Below are 18,511 nucleotides of genomic sequence, written 5' to 3'. Positions count from 1 at the left end.
CAAAGTCTTTTTTAAAAACCAAATGACTGTCGATTTTTATTTTCCCCCTCCCCTTTTTCCGCAACGCTCCGTGAGTAATTCCTGCATCATCTTCGCATTAAATTCATCACTTCTCGTGGAGTGATAAGACTCTCTCCTCTTCACACCCTCCCCCCCTCCCCTCTCTCTCATCAGCCTCTCCTTCCATCCCTCCCCTCTCATCATCCGGGGCGCCACAGAGAAAGCAATTTGTTCAGTGTGTCAGCGATCTGATGCAATCACGGCCGCTTCACGCTCCCCCGGCTCCCGAAGCATCGCCGCGCCGCCGAGGGGACAAGGCGTTTAATTAGAAGACGCTCTTTTGTGAATGGCGATGTTAGCATGGCGCGCGGTTGGCGGTGAGGGGGGTTCGCCAGGCTTGCGCGGTCGCCGGTTTCCGCGTGTAAGACACCTGCTCGGAGATTAGGGCCCCCGATTAACCTGTACGCGTTTTCTCGTCCGGGAGCGACAGGGGGCGCCACGGTCGGGGTTTTTTTTTTCGAGTCCCGCCTCGCTCTTGATTTGCATCGGGTTGCTTTTGTTTCGGGGGAAGAAGAGGAAGAGGAGAGCGATGTCAGAATCCTGCCTCTCGAGTGGCGGGAAAAGCACTTGTTTCTTGCTCTTCTCCCGCTCTCTGCATAACAGGCTTCTGAAGAGGGCGCCCCTTCAGAGGCGTCAGTCAGCGGGGGGGCTGCGGAGAATGGGGGATGAGGAAGGAAAAAAGGCAAATTACGGTATCCCAATATGGAGCGGAAAAGCCGGCGTGTTCTGTTTAGATAGAAAGACACTTTTGACAAAATTGACATGTTTCGACAGGGTAAAAAAAAAACCTTTCCGTCTTCCTCAGAGGCATCTTCAGACATGTGCATTTCTTGTTCCCACTTGCGCACATTAAAAGTCCCTCCTGTTTGCATGTTTTATCACGTTGCATTTACTGCCCAAGGACAGAATTTTCCGTTGAAACATGTCTGAACAGTTTTCTTGAACATAACGTCTTTCTAGAAAGACCTTATAAACATGTGGTGAAACAAGAAAACAGAATGAATGGAATAAAAGAAGTCCACATCATCACGCCATAGACATTTTCATTTGCGCTGCATTTTGGTTGCCTTCATTTCATCTTCGGAGCGGAAGCAAAAAACATTGCAGAGTTGAGACAGACTTTGTTTACACTGCGGAATGAACCAGGAGCTCTTTTAACCCCTTAAGTCCCATCTGAACCGAGCACATTTTCTCCAGTTTGGCTTTACCCCAATCCAAAAGCTTCTGGGGAAAAAGATGTGAAAATAGCAACAAAACTGAGACGAAAACAATGATGGAAGTGTGACAAAAAAGTGAGAAAACATTGACAAAAAAGTGATGAAAAATTGTTGAAAAAGTGGCAAAAATGTCACAAAAATGTCACAAGAAATGGACAAAAAATTGATGAAAAAATGACAAAAATGTGACAAATAAATTTAAAAAAATTGATAAAAATTTGATTAAAAAATGACAAAAATGTGACAAAAATGTGACAAAAAAATACAATAATGTGACAAAAATTTTATAAAAATCTGACAAAAAATGACAGAAATGTGACAAAAAATGACCCAAAAAATGACAAAAATGTGACAAAATGTGACAAATAAACAACAAAAATATGGTAAAAATTTGACAAAAAAATTTTACCAAAACATTTACCAAAAAATTGACAAAAAAATGACAAAAAAATGACAAAAATGTGACAAAAATGTGATAAAAATAAATTGACGAAAAAATGACAAAAATGTGACAAAAAATGACAATAAAATGACCAAAAAAAGCTGTGACCCTGTGGGTGGTTAGCATGGCGCCTCTATTTTCCATCGCGGTAGATGGGATTATGGGATCAATGTTTTTTTTAGGGTACCGATAGGTTTGCTGGATGCAATGAAACCCTAAAAACAACTGATCCTAGAGCATCCTAGAGGTTACTATGGTAAAAAAGTAAAGGCACCATGCTAACCACTGGACCACTATAAGCTCAACTACATACTAAAATCAACTTTTTTTTTCGGGATATAACGTTACAAAATGCAGCTTTAATATTTTTTGTCGGCGTTTCTTCATAAAACTACCACTAAACTGATAAAGATTACACTTCCCTCAAACATTTTTCAAAGGTTTTCCATCTCAAACAGTGAATCTGGGGGCTGTTCATGGCCCTTATGTACAGCATGGTTGCGCAATCTTCCCCTTTTACAACTTTTCTTCAGAAAACTGTCACCATTTTTTTTCCCCACACACAATGAAAACTTGTCACACGCACGTCGATGAATAATACCTTTTCAAACTCAAACGTTGTAACCAGCCTCATAACCAAAGCCCCGAGCGTCCCCATGGTAACGGCGGGAGGAGAGTGGATGAGTCCTGTCTGCCCCTCCGCCTGATCGATACGAGGGGTTTGTGAGTGACAGAAGCCCGCTGCCCATCATCTTAACAAGCTTCCACCGCTGCAGCCGATATATCGACCGCCTCTCCCCCTTTCCCCCCCCCCTATCTCACTGTCCAGGCCAATAACACGAGGAGTCGGGGAGTGTGATGTCATCCATGGTCATAGGGACATGCTACAAATCGCAAGTTTTTTTGGGGGGGGGGTTCAAAGACGAATAAATCAGGCAATGAATTCAATATTGAAAGATCTCTCAGGTGGAGATATTGCTGCAAGAGTGTAATAATAAACCAATTTTGAGGTTTTGAAATGTTATGCGACGTCAGGCGAAAAGTGGAGGAGAAAGTTCCCGACAGAACTGCACGTTCACCATATTAATCATTTCAGTCTCTATGGTTTTTAGGTTCAACCGCGCTTTCCCCTTGCTCAGATTGCACTGGATCTGTCTGACCTGTAGCAGCCCTGTAGTCTCCCTTTAGGGGGCGCTCTACCCGGTCTGTGATTACTGTCAGAGCCTCAGAGAGTGATGGAGTGAAGCCACATGAGACCGAGGAAGGTTTATCTTAGGTCCTGTATTTCAGCGCCGAAATCCAGGGTTATACAGCGAGGAATTCCACAATGGACCCTCGAACGTATGTTTATTTGATAATCCGGGGATAGGGCTGAAACAACTAAGCGTCCCGACTCCCCAGGGAAGACTTGGGACACTCTAGACCCATCTCTCTCTTAGAAAGCTCTAGCAAACAGGGATTTCTGCTCTAATCGGGCTCTATCATAGCTCGACCAAAAACCCGGGGACAGTTTTTTTCATCACCCAGTTCTGGTTACCTTGGAGTAGGAGTAGGAGTGGTTATAGTAATCAAAAAGTGTTGAGCAAAAAGGCTGATTTTTCTTTGGCAGCACAAAGTTTTGGACATTCTGTTGCATAATAGAGACTGTACATTTCCAGAGTCCATAAATCATCACTGGATCTCCGTTTTGTCCCAAAGTGTGTTCATCACAGGACCATTGATTTGCAAGCATGCCCCTTAACCTCCCACCTGAACCGAGCACATTTTCTCCAGTTTGGCTTTAACCCCGGTCCAAAAGCTTCTGGAAAAAAGCTATGAAAATGGCGACAAAACTGAGACGAAAACAATGATGGAAATGAGACCAAAAAAAGCGAGAAAAAATAGATAAAAAAGTGACGAAAATGGATGAAAAAGTGGCAAAAATGTCACAAAAATGTCACAAGAAATTGACAAAAAAAATGACAAAAATGTGATTAAAAAAAAATGAAGAAAAAATGACAAAAATGTGACAAAAAAATGACAAAAAAATGACAAAATAATGACAAAAAAATTACAAAAATGTGTTTAATGCCCAACAAAAAAATGATGGAAAAAAAATCTGATGACGTGAGGACAAAGATCCTCTCGGTTCAGGCGGGAGTCAAGAGGTTAAGCTAAAATTTAAACCTTGTATTTTCTGTTTCACTCTTTCCCCAGGGATGGCTTCTATATGGCGGTCTACTCATTTCACTGGCCCAGGCTCACTGACACAAGAAAAATGATGTTCTCTCTTCCGTGTTCCTTCCGCGTTTGATCGAATCTGAGTAGACGGAAAGCCAGACTAGGCCTTAAAACGTATTTATTGTGCCGTGACAAGTGAGTAAAAGTCCGTGATGTTAAAGGAATAGGCCACCGTTTTTACATACTATGATATGTTCTTACCTCACTTTAGACGTGTTAATATATCCCCGTCTGGTCTTTGTCCGTGCGCTCTGCCAGGCAAACGGAGCACATACGCAGCCTCTCCCACATGTCATATAGCTCCAAAAAAGCTCACGATAGAAGCTACCAAGCTCTTCCACGTGTTCCCTATTTAAATAAAGTTACGTGAAGTGTTTTCATGCGAAGTATATTTACACAGAAATGAAACATGTCGATTTTATGAGCAAATAAAAAGGGGGACTATATTGTGAGGCGTAATGATACGAGGAGCACAGCGTCCGCGTAGTAACTCCTAAAGACTTCCCCTCGCTCACTTCCGTCAATAACCTTTAGGAGTTACTGCGCGGACGTTTTACTCCTGTATCATTACGCCTCACAATATAGTCCCCCTTTTTATCTGCTTATAAAATCGACATGTTACATTTCTGTGTAAATATACTTCGCATGAAAACACTTCACGTAACTTTATTTAAATAGGGAACACGTGGAAGAGCTTGGTAGCTTCTATCGTGAGCTTTTTCGGAGCTATGTGACATGTGGGAGAGGCTGCGTATGTGCTCCGTTTGCGTGACAGAGCGCACGGACAAAGACCAGACGGGGATATATTAACTCGACTAAAGTGAGGTAAGAACATATTTTAGTATGTAAAAACGGTGGCCTATTCCTTTAAAATAGATCATAGTCGGTACAAAACGCGACCTTTGTGAAAGCTGTGGGTCCCTGCCAGCCAAACACCACTCATTCTGAAGAAGCCCCAATCCTTCACAGCCAACGACAGAGCACGCACGGTCGCTCAGAGGTTCACATGCACTCGCACGCGGCCTCTCACGACACGGAGAATCACTGTTGGATTATGAAGATCATACAGGAGGCGTCGGGGAGTGCGTTCATTTCTAATAGGGGATAGATGTAAGTTGTATGCTCACTACTGCCACCTCAGGTCATACGCGTAACTGCACCTTCTATATTAAGCTTGTGCATGACGGCACTTCGACCCGAGGTAACGACGTTTTGAGTGACAGTGCAGGATTTTAGAGGCAGTTGTGGTGAACAGGTCTGAGCTCATTCTACACATTAGGACATGACTGGAACATGTAGGGGGAGGAAAATACATAATTTTAGCATTTTTAAACTCTGTATAGTCCCTTTAAACTACCATGCCTGCCTTAATGTACCCATAGGCATAGGGCTTAAACAGAATAGTCGGCCCCCACCCCCTCTCAGCACAAACCCTAACCCTGATCCTAACACTAACCTATAACCCTCAGCCTAAATCCCACAAAAACCCTAACCCTGCAACTCCTACATGTATCCCTCTGGGCCAGGTAGGGCGGGCCGACCCCAGGTACACTCATAGGAGCGCAGCGCAGTCATCACATACGGTTAGTCATGCTTTTTTACTTAATTCTGATAGGCCCTTGACTGGGAGGCCCCTGGGCTTCAGCCCCTGCTGGCCTATTGGATAAGGTGGCTCAGTAAATGACTCATTTATGCTCTGATCACATGGTACTTTTGGGAAATGCATAGTTCTGTCAGTGTAGCCTGTAACCTTTGTTTATGGACATTTGCTCAACTATGGCTAGATTTTTTTTTTACTTATAGTTTCCTCACTCATTAACTGTCTTTACATCCACAGACATTTATTTAAGTTGCAAAATATCAACGCTTCTGAGGTGCCCAAAAGACAGCGCACAATGCCCGATTCGTAAAGGGACTGACATTTTTATGGAAACTACCACCGCCGACACTGCAGCTCCGCGGTGTTAAAAACATCCGTCTCTGTGTGACGAGAGCTCTGCGCTGAGGCCGAACCCTCAGAGAGCTCCTGACGGGCTGGACTTCTGAGGCCCGTCCCACAGCTGAACCTCGCTTACACCTGTCACCTGCCACGCGCACATGTGCCCGCCGGGCTCTTCATGTGCGGCGCTGATGCAATATTTAACACATGCTCCGGCCGTGACGAGCCGTCCGTCAGAGCGAACCAGCCGGGGGAGCACGCGCTGACGCCTCTCTGACGCCTCGCTGAAACCTCGCTGAAGCCTCGCTGACCTCGGAGTGGATTAAAAGTCGAGTAAAGCCGTGGAGCAAAGGCCGGTCCGTCTGCTCCTCTGCACTTCCTCTGAGCAAATCAGAGCTCCCTCCCATCTGTGTCCTCTGAGATTATTGTCATATGAAAATGAAAATGACAGTCCGCACTATCAGTTACTTCCCATATTTGAGCTCTTTGAATAGGGACAACCTTGTAATTACTTTTTTTTAGTATCAAATCGGGGGGGGGGGGGAGGAAAAAGGCGTGTAGATTTGAGCTATTCTCCTTTTGTATCGCTGTGTGGAAAAGCTCTCTTAATATTATGCAAAAGTGCTGCCTTTGTGTGCAAATTGTCCACATTTACTGAATCAGAATCGTGACAATCATGGAGGAGAAGAGCGACGTTCTTTCGTGAGCTGTATCAGTGTGCCAAACGGTGCAGAGCGTCCCGTGTTAAAGGAACAGGCCTCCGTTTTCCCCATACTGTGATATGTTCTTACCTGAGCTTAGACGAGTTGATGCGTACCTGTCTGGTCTTCGTGCGTGCGCTCAGTCACGCAAAAACGACCAAAGATGTTGCTAGCATTTGGCGTCTCCCAATGTATTCCTATGGCTCCAAATGGGATGAAGTTGGAAGCGATGGGCACAAAGACCAGACAGGTACGTATCAACTCGTCTAAGCTCAGGTAAGAACATACACAGTACAGGAAAACGGTGGCCTGTTCCTTTAAATCCAGGCCAATGTTTTGTTTTTGTTTTTTTTAGAGCTGTTTTTTATGTAGTCTTGCACAAATGAAAGAAGAGAGCGGTGATAGCGATTCGTTTTGTGACCAAAGGGACAGTGCACAGCGGTGTACGCATGAGAGAGTGACTGGTTCTTTGCTGTAAAGTGCCTTGGACCTGATAAAGGTAGAAAAGTGCTATATAAACTGAGACCATTTACCATTTTACCCGAGGGGAGCCTACTCAGACACGGGGAGAACATGTCAACTCTACACTGAAAGGCCTCCGTCCGGTCAGGGAGGACACCTGGAATCTTCTAGCTTTGTAGAGCCGCATTTTGTATAATACCAACAGTTCAAAATGTAATAACAATTTGTACTATTGTGCTGCATTTTCTTATAATTTTCTCATTTTGCTTTAACTTATTCTATAATATGATAAAATGTGCGGAAACACTTTAAAATGACGACTACTAAAGCATCTGTAAGGACTTATTTTATCATTTCTAAAACACTTACAAAGCTTTTCTCATAATTTGTTTCTCATTTATAAGTCATAAATAGTGATTACCTTTATTGTTCAGTCATTGAATAAGTTTAGACTTAATTATGCTATGTATTTTTATAATATGCCCAAACCATTGTCCTGAACTTAAGGGGAGACACTACAGGCAAACCTCAATTTTTTTCAGTTTTCAGGTTTTGGGCCAAATTGGTCTCTGAACATACAAGCTTTCACCCGGAAACCGAAAAATATACCTAATCTTCACAAAAACATGTTTAAATATTGCACTGATTCAAGTCGGACCTAAAGACTTCACATTTTCCAGCCTTGGACTGAACAATATATGGAAGATTTTTTCAGAGGGATTTTTTATTATCTAACCCCTAGCCCCATTTATTGAGTTTTGAATGTCAAAAAATAAGGCGAAAATTTATATTTTACAAATTTTTCCACTAAAAAAACAGCCTAAACTAAACAAGAAATCCAAAATCCCCTCTGAGAAAGTCTTGGTAACTCATTCATCAATAAAATGAAACCATACATTTGAATGTAGCTCTATCCATTATTCAGATTTCGTCGCCGAAAAGATGGGAAATTTGGGGCATTTTTAGGCATAAAACACCATGTTCTTATATGAAAAGATAAAATGACAGAAAACTTGCAATGTATTTTTTTCTCACATTTATACCAGTGATCTACAGCAACAGTTTCAAATTGATATCTGTAAATATACATTTTTTCCCTATTCACCTGCAGCGTCTCGCCTTAACACTGTCAAAGTGCTAACCATTTTACCACCATGACTTGTGTTTGCAGTTGACGCCCATTTGGTTAATTGTGGCACAGCGTTTTTATTCACCCGTAGTTCCTGGCGTTATTTTTAGTAATTCAAATATGTAACCTCTGAGCAAGCTAGATTCAAGACAATAAGCGTTTTCTGGCTTGTTAAAGAAAAAAGTCGATATAAAAACCAGCCAGTCTCTGAACGGCTCTTTTAAAGTCGTGCTAGAAGTCCCGGCCCGTGCCCAGGCCGGGCCACTTTCCCTCGGTCAAACTCAAAAGACCGTCCTCTACATTACCTCCTGTGGAAAAGCATTGCACACAAAAAAAAACCAGTATTGACTTTTTTTTTCGCATTAGCGCGACACTCTGGCAGTCAAAGCCGTCCTCTCCGACGCGGATAACTCGATTTCACAGCGCGTCTGTTAAAGAGAATGGGGCAGGACGGGTGCCAGACGCAGATTTGTATTAAAACGCCTTGGGGGCGGACGGAAGAGGGTGGGGTGAGGGGGGGGGGGGGGGGGGGGGGATTCAAAGGCTTCACAAACGCCACTCTGCGGGGGAGGCGTGCGTCCGAGCGCCGGAGGTCAAGGTCGGGAGGAGGTCAGAGCGCCGGAGGGGTTTGGAGGAGGTTCAGAGGAGAGCGCCGTGAGAAATACGGATTAAAACAAGATTACAGATTTATTTTTGGACAATGACAGTTAGTTGCTGTGACTTTTGCTGTTGTTGTTGTGATCTTTGGTTTCTCCGTCGTCTGCCGAAAGTCGGGCTGCAAGTTTTCACGTTTTTTTCATTAACCGTTAACTGCGGCCCTGACTGAGCGGTTAATGCTCGGTTAACCATGTGGGCAAAAACCAAAGCCGCTCCCCTCCATTACATATTACTGACAAATGTGAAGGGGATATTTCATTATTTACACCTTTATTAAATGGCTGGAACACATTTGAAAGAAAATTACTTTATAGAAATTTTAATTTATTGTACCTGCAGTCATTTAGCTCTTTTTTTTTTTAAACATTGTCCAAAGAAACAATCATTGATGCGTAAAAACAACAACAACATTTTTCTCCGCCACTTTTTAACCGTAACGAGAAAGGTGAGTTTTGTGCCTTTAGCTGACCGAGCTAGGCCTACCTCTTAAGGCAGGGGTGTCCAAAGTGCGGCCCGGGGGCCAAATGCGGCCCTCAGACCAATTTTTGGTGGCCCTCTGCCTTTTTGCTGAATCGGGACACATCATCAGAGATAGTCCTTTTTATTTGAAATGTAATAATTCCACACAATTCTCACCTAACAACTAACCTTTTACTGTGAGACAGAGCTGGCATGAAGGTTTTGAGCAGAAATAAAGGTGTGGGGCACAATTTAAACCTCTGCTAGTCAAAGGCACTAACCACCGATCTATGGCCCTTCACCCTGTGTACGCTTCAGTATGCGGATCCACAGGAAAAAAGTTTGCACACCCCTGTCTTAAGCGATGCCCGGGTGTCGACTGTTGAGATGGAACAATAAAGTTGGATTTGAAGTATATCTAAGCACCGCAACGCAACACTTGCATTTCGATCCGTCGTTCTCGGTTGTAAAGAGCTCCCACGCTGTGCTGTTTTTTTGAAGACTAGCTAGCCATGCGCAATGACTACTTCTGGTGGACAAATGTCTGTGAGCGCTCTGGCGGTCTCTGGTGGTGCAAAAATGCTCTACAAGTATTTTCAATGGCACGCAGGGTTGCCGGAACTGACTGTGCGTAACTTCAAATCATAACAACACCGCCCAAGAAGTGACTTCCTGTTTCAGATCAGCGCACCAAAATAAAAGCACACAGTTCGTCTCATTGATTAGTTCAGCAGGCAAGAATTAAATACACGCATTTTATGTGTTTTGTCTGTTAATATGCAGAAAGAAAGTTGAACTAATGAACTGCTGAACTCATGAATAAGATGCTTTGCGGTCCTTTTATTTTGGTGTGCTGGATTGAAACAGGAAGGTACTTCTTGGGCGGCGTTGTTGTTTTCAAAGTAAAATTGGCTATTTCTGTCTTCTTTTTTTTGAATCAAAATCACTATTTTGAATGACAAAATCTCAAATCCAAGGCTCTGTGAAGGAGATGGGCCGGTTTCTCATCATCGCAGGAGCACATGGGCTCCGTTAACTCGTAAACAATGTATGTCCGTGGGTTTTCCGCGGTTTATCAGATATTTTTGGGGGCGGGTTTGGCTGCCCAGGCCTGGCACGGCAAATTAAAGACGCCCGTTAACCAAGCTTTTACTTTTAATACTTTTACTCGGTTACGCAATTATTAGCGGTTAATCGCTTAACCATGGACACCCCGAGCCGAAAGAATGCGATGCATGAAGTAAAAGAATGATTAAAAAAGGAGTCGGCTGCACCTGCTTTTGAACCAGATCTGCGGCGAGCGCTGTCGAGTGCATGACTTTTAAACGTAACTTCAGCTATTTCTGAATTACCGTGTTACTCCTCTGGAAAACACACTCGTCACCTCACAGCGCAGCTTTATGATCAAAGTGATGAAAGATCCGGTGTCCTATCTATTTTTCACCAAGATCTCATATCATTAGGATTGGTACTGAAAAAAAAAAAAGCTCAGGCACCACTGGCATCGAAAAAGTGTCAAATACGAAAACCCGAAAAGTTCTAACAGTGGCTTCTCATCTCATTTCAAGTCGCTGTGTCAGCAATAAGTCAATCTCAGTCAGATGATTTTGCCAAACGTTGTGAGGATCATTTGTGGAGCTCCACTTCAAACAGCGCCCCCTCCTGACCTCGTTGATTACAGGCCAATCAGGACTACAAAATACTCAGGAAAGGCTTGTGCTGAAGAGCGTGAGGCGGCCTGTGAGAGGGCCACATCTCTGCGGAGGCGAGTGGGAAGATGACACGTTTGTAATCAGGAAGGAGGGGCACATAACCGACCTCACCATTAGCTTCAGAAACAACAATCAGCCGTGCACTTCAGCTCAACCAGAACACTGTGGAAAATTGGAAAAGTAGAGATGACGGTGGGAAAAACGCGAGGCTCGAGCATGTTAAAGGCCCTTAATCCCATTTGTTTTCTTGCTGGTGGTCCTCCTTCAGAATGTGCAGCCCTGGTTCATGGTGTTACTTTTTAAGAAGATAAAGGTTGAAATAATTGTTCCCAAGCAAAGGTTCCCACTTTTGGGTCACTACCAAGGAGAGCAGGGCTTTGTGGAACTTTTCATGCATAAAAAAAAAGGGTTCCTGGTAGGTTTTCTCTAGAGGCCGACCGATATAGGTTTATGTAAGGCCAATATTTTGATGTTAATTGGCTGATGTGCTCAGCCGATATTTTTGACCAATATTTGTGGCCGATTTTTCCAAAATGTCTGGTCTATTATTCTGTAAAAACAAATACTTGGCTGCTCGAGCACTGGCCCATTTTATTTTATTACTTTAGTTGATCCAATCACAGTTTCTGTCCCAGCATTGATTGGTTGTCATTAGCATTAGCATATTGTTACTAGCCGCGGCATTTTGCGCAACGATCAAAACTACACTAGTGGAGGTTAAAACTAACTCTGCGATTGAATTCTCCAGATTCTGCACTTCAAAATGACATGCAGCGTGTCCATGTTGACGCCGGTTTAGTGAAACTTGAAGCGAACCAATTTTTTTTTTTTTTTCATTGCGATGTTTCTCACCTCCCCTGAGGTTGTGGCAGGACGTGTTTCAAAGCCCTGACTTTGCTTTTTCCAATGCAAAAAATGGAAAGTCTCGATCATTTTGTTTCCCGGAAATATCGGCTTTTTTCAGTGCTAGATTGGCTGATAGCTGATTTTGTAAAATCCCCAAATATCGGCCCGATATAGGGGTCGGCCTCTTTCTCTGCTGATGGAACCACAGAGCCTCCATGGCTAGACACCAGAAACCCTAAAAACAATTGATCCTGGAGCATCAAGGCCACCATGATGGGAAGTAAAGGCAAGATGCAAATACACACACTCACATGAAAAGCTGCATAATGCACCTTTAATAGTAATAAAGCTAGAACAAAGACTTTTCTATTGAGCTTAAAGTGTTTGCAGAAGGCGTGGCTATGGCAGTCCTGACCACTCCCTTTACATCAGACACCCTGAAGCTTTATGAACAAATCTAAAGTCATTCAAGTCAATGATGCGAGTTCACGATTACGAAGTAAGAATCTACAAAGAGTCTGAAGGAGACAAGCCTGACAGGAAGTCACAATTAAAAAACTAACTTGGCTAGCATACAAAAACCATACAAAAACGTGACCGGCAGGCGATAGAAACACACTAAATCTGTTTATAGAATGTTTAAACAAAACCGAGGCACGTTCTGTGTTCTGGACTGAACTCATCTTACTGACACTGGAGGGGCACGCGCTCTCGGGCTGCGTCAGGAGCAGCGGGAGATACGGGCACGCACTCCCCGAGCTCTCGTGTTCGTCAGCCGGCTGCGAAATGACATTTTTATCTGCGCACTCGCCGCCTCCTCCAGCTCTCTGCAAATTGAAAACTTGCATAATGGGGCAAGTCAGAAAGCAAACGCGACGGGCGGCACGACACGGGCCCGGGCTCAACAGAGACGTCCACAGATTCGGATCCACGTCGTCCCATCGAGATGCTCTGCAGGGAAAGGTCTGAGTGGGTCTCCAAACGTACCGAACGATAATGACTGGAGCTGGGAATATTCAATCTAAAGTTATAATGCAGACTTGACAAGCAAAAAAACTCTGACGCTGGAATTGCAAAATGAGATTTATCTGAGCATTTCTTATTGTGAGGGCAAAAACTGGACTTTTTTAGTTATCTCAAATCAAGGTTTTTAACAGGAAGGCTCACATTTTTTTTGATTAGTTTTTGCTGCGTTTAGTAAGAGCTCTACATTTTCTAATTTCCTAACATGATTTTGTTTTTCAGAAGAATTTGTTGCTGTCTAATCCTCAGCTTGATATTTTCACCTTTTCATCCCATAAAAAAAATAGTCAAGATTGGAAACATTGGGTGAATTTATTCAGTTAAAAAAAAATAGTTTACTCAAAGATCCATGTCAACAAAATCAACTTTGACGTATACGTGCATAGCCTAGTGGTTAAGGCAGCTGCACATGAGGCTGAAGACTGTCGTGGGTTTGAGTCCCGGCTCTGAAGATGTGCAGAACGTCTCTCCCTATACCTTCACTCTGTACTTTCCTGTCACATAAAACCTACGAGCCAAAATAAGTATAGAAATAAATAGACATTTTGGCTCATTTCGTTTCAAATCGTCACATTCAAGACACCTCACACTCAGCCACAACAAAAGTTTCCAGTTGATATCTCTATTCATGCATCCCTTTTCCCGTTCACCTGCAGAATCTTGAGCGAGGAGAGAAGATTTGCTGTGAGGAAGTTGGCAGAAACCCGGGCAGTGACAGCCCCAGATGCGTTCCTCGTTTTGGAGCCGAGCGAACCATTGTGCACATGTCCGTGTACTCACAAAGGCAGCGCTGCTCGAACCAGCCCGGCGATGCAAAAGAAGAAGGGAAAAAAAACCACAACAGCCTCCCCGAAAGCACGTCACACTTCTCCACTTCCAGACACAACCGAAATCATCGCGGGCTGTTGTTTCGTGGCTTACCTTTGGCGCCCGCAGCCGCAGCCAGAGCGAGCAGCAGAACCAGGCTCCGTCCTCTCGCCGACTCCATGTCGTTACGCGCGTCCTCGGGGTTCAAAATACTTTCCCTCGGGCGGACAAAGCGACTTGGTTACGCGCTCCAGGTCCTCGCGCAGACTTGAGCACAGCGATCCTCTCGCAGTTCACTCTCATTTGACGAAAAGCGAGGGGCACGTAGGAGTCAGGAAAACGCACACGGACAGGCGCGCGCTCCCTCGTGTCGTCCTCCCCGCGGGCTTTTTTCCGGGGGGGTGGGGGGGGCTTGGGGTCGCGCCACAGAGTTCCGCGGAGGTCTGTGGAGGCTCGGTCGGTGTGGATGAATCCCTCGCTCTGAAGCCCCCGCTATTGAGGCTCGCCGAGCACCACGGACAGCTCCCGGCCGCGCGCAGCCAATGAGAGGCGAGCAGCGCTAATGGAGCCCCCAAAGTTTGTCACATAAACACGGCGTTTAACGGGATTACATCACGCGCACACACACGCGCGCCCGTAGGAGACGCTCATTATGATTAAATAGTCTGAATGGCACTTAGCATTTCAACAGCTTTGCGCTTCGTTGTCGCGGCGCTGTAGATGCCTTGCTTTGTGTTTGCATTATTATTGTTTTTTTGCCTAATATGGGCCGAGATTTATTTTTGAATCTGCGTCACGGTGATGTGTAAACAAGCAGCAACCTCCCTCTCTCTTGGTACAGCTGCATTTTTAAGCTTTTTGCTGTGAACTGCATGTGTGGTTTCTGTGTTCCACATTGTTTTACTGATGCTTTTGTTTGTCTTTGTGGTGTTTCAATGAAGTTCGCATTATTATTTTTTACTGTAGAGTCCATAATGGTTTAAAGCAGTACTAAGTAACATGTTTACCTTAATAAATCCTTTCCGTAGTCCCTGTGTGGGTAATACAAGTGTTTATGGGATGATTGGAGGGTCTTCCATCTCCCCCTGGTGTCTCTGGACAGAAAACCATGTTTGCAACTTGACTGCCACCGGTCCGGAGAAAGCAATACACACTAATGTAATCACGAAGAAGCTAACAGGCTAACGGGCAAAGCTAACTGCGGGCTAACGTCACTTTAAACAGTATTTACAGCCAAGTTTTAGTGAAAAAAATATATTTTCATTGTATAATTGGATGCACAGTAACCCTCTCTCCCTTCGCCTTTCCTGTCAGCGTAGTATTTACTCTCCAAGACAATTAATACGTTAAAAAATTGTAACTTGCTACGACACCTGCAGTTGCACTTATGGCCTCTAGAGGGAAGAGTTAGTACTGCTTTAACTAGCGGACCCCAAAGCAGAGGCAGACACAGGAGGCAGGTTTAACGTTTACTTTACAGACTGTGGAGGCAGGGAGCTGGCAGAATGATTGGGTAATACAGGTGTCAAGTCTGCAGCGGGAGGAGTCAGCCACGCCCCCTGCCACACACTGCAAAACAGAACAAAGTGGGGGAGGGGCAGAACACACAAACCAAATCTTAACAAATGGCAGCTAGCACGTGAGCTAAAGTCATTTGAGATCTACACATTTCTTCTTCTGAGACACTGAAGAGGCACCAAGAGCCCCCCAAAACCTGTGCCACAGTGGAGGCATCACAAAAGGTGCTACAGGAAACAAGGAAGGGACAAACGGGGAGGTATCCGGTCAAGACTCACAGCTAAGCCACACATGCCTTCCATCCCAAGTGTTCTGGCAGATGGACGAGAATAAAACAGACTAACTGCTAAGCTCTTCCCAGAGGGTGGTGAAAGACGGTGGTGGAGCGGAGGGAGCTGCGTAGGGGGAAGCGGAAGGAGGAGGAGGAGCTAACCAGTGCAGGACACCACGCTCTGAAACAGGGACAAACCCAGGAGGCTCTGCACTGTTTCAGAGGATCAGACCTCCTCCTCCTTCTCCTTCTCCTTCTCCTCCTTCTTCTTCTTCGTCTCCTCCTCCTCCTTCTCCTTCTCCTCCTTCTTCTCCTCCTCCTCCTTCTCCTTCTTCATCGTCTCCTCCTCCTTTTTCTTCCTCCTTTTTCTCCTTCTTCTTCTCCTCCTCCTTCTCCTTCTTCTTCTTCTTCTTCTTCTTCTTCTCCTCCTTCTCTTCCTCCTTCGTCTTCATCTCCTCCTCCTCCCTCTTCTTCATCTTCTCCTCCTCCTTCTTCTCCTTCTCCTTCTTCTCCTTCTTCATCGTCTCCTCCTCCTTTTTCTTCCTCCTTTTTCTCCTTCTTCTTCTCCTCCTTCTCCTTCTTCTTCTTCTCCTACTTCTTCTTCATCTCCTCCTCCTCCTTCTTCTTCTTCAACTCCTCCTCCTCCTTCTTCTTCATCGTCTCCTCCTCCTTTTTCTTCCTCCTTTTTCTCCTTCTTCTCCTCCTCCTCCTTCTTCTTCTTCTTCTTCTTCTTCTTCTTCATCTCCTCCTCCTCCTTCTTCTTCTTCTTCTTCTTCTCCTCCTTCTCCTCCTCCTCCTTCGTCTTCATCTCCTCCTCCTCCTCCTCCTTCTTCTTCTTCTTCTCCTCCTTCTCCTCCTCCTCCTTCGTCTTCATCTCCTCCTCCTTCTTCTTCTTCTTCTTCTCCTCCTTCTTCATCTCCTCCTCCTCCTCCTCCTCCTTCTTCTTCATCCTAGGAGGACTCAGGCAAACCTATCCCTAAAATGGCCGCCATCAGAGTTTTTACAAATGACTCAAAAATACGTGAATGTGCCAAGGCAACACTTCAGGCACGTTTTAATGAGGGAATGACATAATAACATGATGTAAAGCTTGAAAAAGTCGATTTTGCATAAAACCCCCCTTTAACGGTTGTACAATGACAAATACTGACAAATATTATGTAGAAAGTGCTCTTTTATCAACTCTATATGTTTCAAATGCATATGATAGGTTTTAATCATGTTGTAATGGCGACTTCCTGAGATGGATAACTGCTGTAAGTCACTTCCTGTCAGTGACCAATAAACATCACAAAAATCATCAAACGAACAAAACCTGAGTGGAATTTTGAGCCAAATCGTAAATATAATTGTGCTATCTCAGCTCTAACGATAATGTGTCACTGTGATATTTCTCTGTTCCAGGATGCGCGAATGTCGTTTGCATCGTTTGCTGTGAACCACATGAGGCGCAATTCACGGCAAATGCGTTTTTGACAGACAAAAATGAAGCTCTGTCAGATTAGATCGATTTATCTTTGTTTTGTCATAGGAGCCTGTCGACTCTTGCAAATAAAATGAACCGTAATTCTCCTGCCGTCTCTGTCTCTCGGCCTCTCCTCTTCCCCCAGTTTAAAGGATGTTTTGCAATACACGGATTTGAGAGCCTTTTAGTGTTAGTGTCTTGTTTTGAAAAGGAACACTTTGTCTTCTCACACAAAAATCTGCGCTTTACCTGATAACTTTCTAAATAATTTGCAGGATTCTTAGGGTGTGATCTGTCACTCTACAGCAGGCTAGGAGGGACAAAAAGGAGACAATCACAGCTGAAACAGGGCATTTCTTCAAAGAGCTTTGTTGTTCTCGTGTCTCGTCTCTGTTTTCCTCCGTCTGAGAGCAGGTATGTCAGTCCGGGGTTGACCTTGTCCCGTCTCCATCCGTCATCTCCCTGATTGAAACCCCCCTGATCCCGACCCCGCCCACCCACGGAAACCACACAATCAAAATCACGCGTTTTTATTGGGATTGAGACGAGAATCGGGCCTTCCCGTCCTGTCACCCTGAGACTGAACAGTGAAAAGAGGCTTTTTTTTATGAGAGATTTTAACAAACTTCTTCCTTTCAACGTTTGTCTGTGTGAAATAAGTGATTGATTACAGAGCACAGAGTCTGTTACAGCGAGCTTTTTTAGTGTCTGCTATAAACTAAAATACCGGTGTCATTGTTCACAACGCGGTGCTCGCTTTTTTCTCCACTCGTTCGTATTGGGCCTCATTCTTTGGAAGATGTTTGGCATTCAGTAAATTTGTTCTTAACTGAAATAGTTTTGCTGGAAGAACAAATCCCAACAACTGCCAAGAAGAGAGTTCACACACACAAAAATATGCGGTTTGTGAATATTATCTCGGTAAAAAAATAAATAAAATAAAAACTTTTCTCATCATGAAGGTATTTTATTTGAAAATGTTTTCCTCTTGAGAAAAAAAAGTGCTCATTACATTTATTTACCTGATGTAACTGATGTGAATAAACTTCTCTAACCGCCCTCTCCTCTCACAAAGTTAAACTTAGTATTAACGCAAATTCATTCACATAAAAAACACAAAGAACTCTCAGTACAGCCTCTCATTTTGAACAAAATCCCAAAATATGCACAATGTCATCTTTCTGCCCATAACGTCAATGCCAGATTAAGCCTGTCCTGAGCAGTGGGTGACGGCACCATGTGAAATGCTTCGGTTAGCCTATTGCTCATGTTTTGGATTCAAACAGAACAATTTCATGTTTTTATTTGAAGTACATTTGACATAAGTTAAGTTATACTTTAGTATCTCTGTAGAGAAATGTGTTCTCTGCATTTGACCCGTCCTCAGTGTTGCTGGGCGACCTGGAGGAGCACATCATCTCCATGATGTGGAGCCAGTGGTCAGAAACACCTGGCTGGAGGATTAACCTATTGCACATGTTTTTACCATTAACCTCTGCAGACACGGGGAGAACATGCAAGCTCCACACAGAAGGCCCCGTCCAGGTGGGAATCGAACCCGGGACCTTCAAGCTGTGAAGTGA

General features: G+C 44.2%; 1 protein-coding gene across 2 annotated transcripts in view; it reads right to left on the bottom strand.

The window, feature by feature from the left end:
- LOC306965136 (seizure protein 6 homolog) overlaps window positions 1-14,249 on the bottom strand; it is a 226,029-nt gene extending 211,780 nt beyond the window's left edge. Inside the window, exon 1 of one of the 2 annotated variants that reach the window (XM_079559378.1) lies at window positions 13,789-14,249. In XM_079559378.1, coding sequence (XP_079415504.1) covers window positions 13,789-13,855 — 67 coding nt within the window. In that variant the 5' untranslated portion in view covers window positions 13,856-14,249. The remainder of the gene's footprint in view (window positions 1-13,788) is intronic. The other variant, XM_079559379.1, reaches the window with a different exon arrangement.
- Between the last annotated feature and the right edge of the window lie 4,262 nt (window positions 14,250-18,511).

The sequence above is a fragment of the Gobius niger genome, assembly GCF_951799975.1.
Source record: "Gobius niger genome assembly, chromosome: 1".
NCBI classification, from domain to species: Eukaryota; Metazoa; Chordata; class Actinopteri; order Gobiiformes; family Gobiidae; genus Gobius; species Gobius niger.
This window is presented reverse-complemented; position numbering and strand designations above follow the sequence as displayed.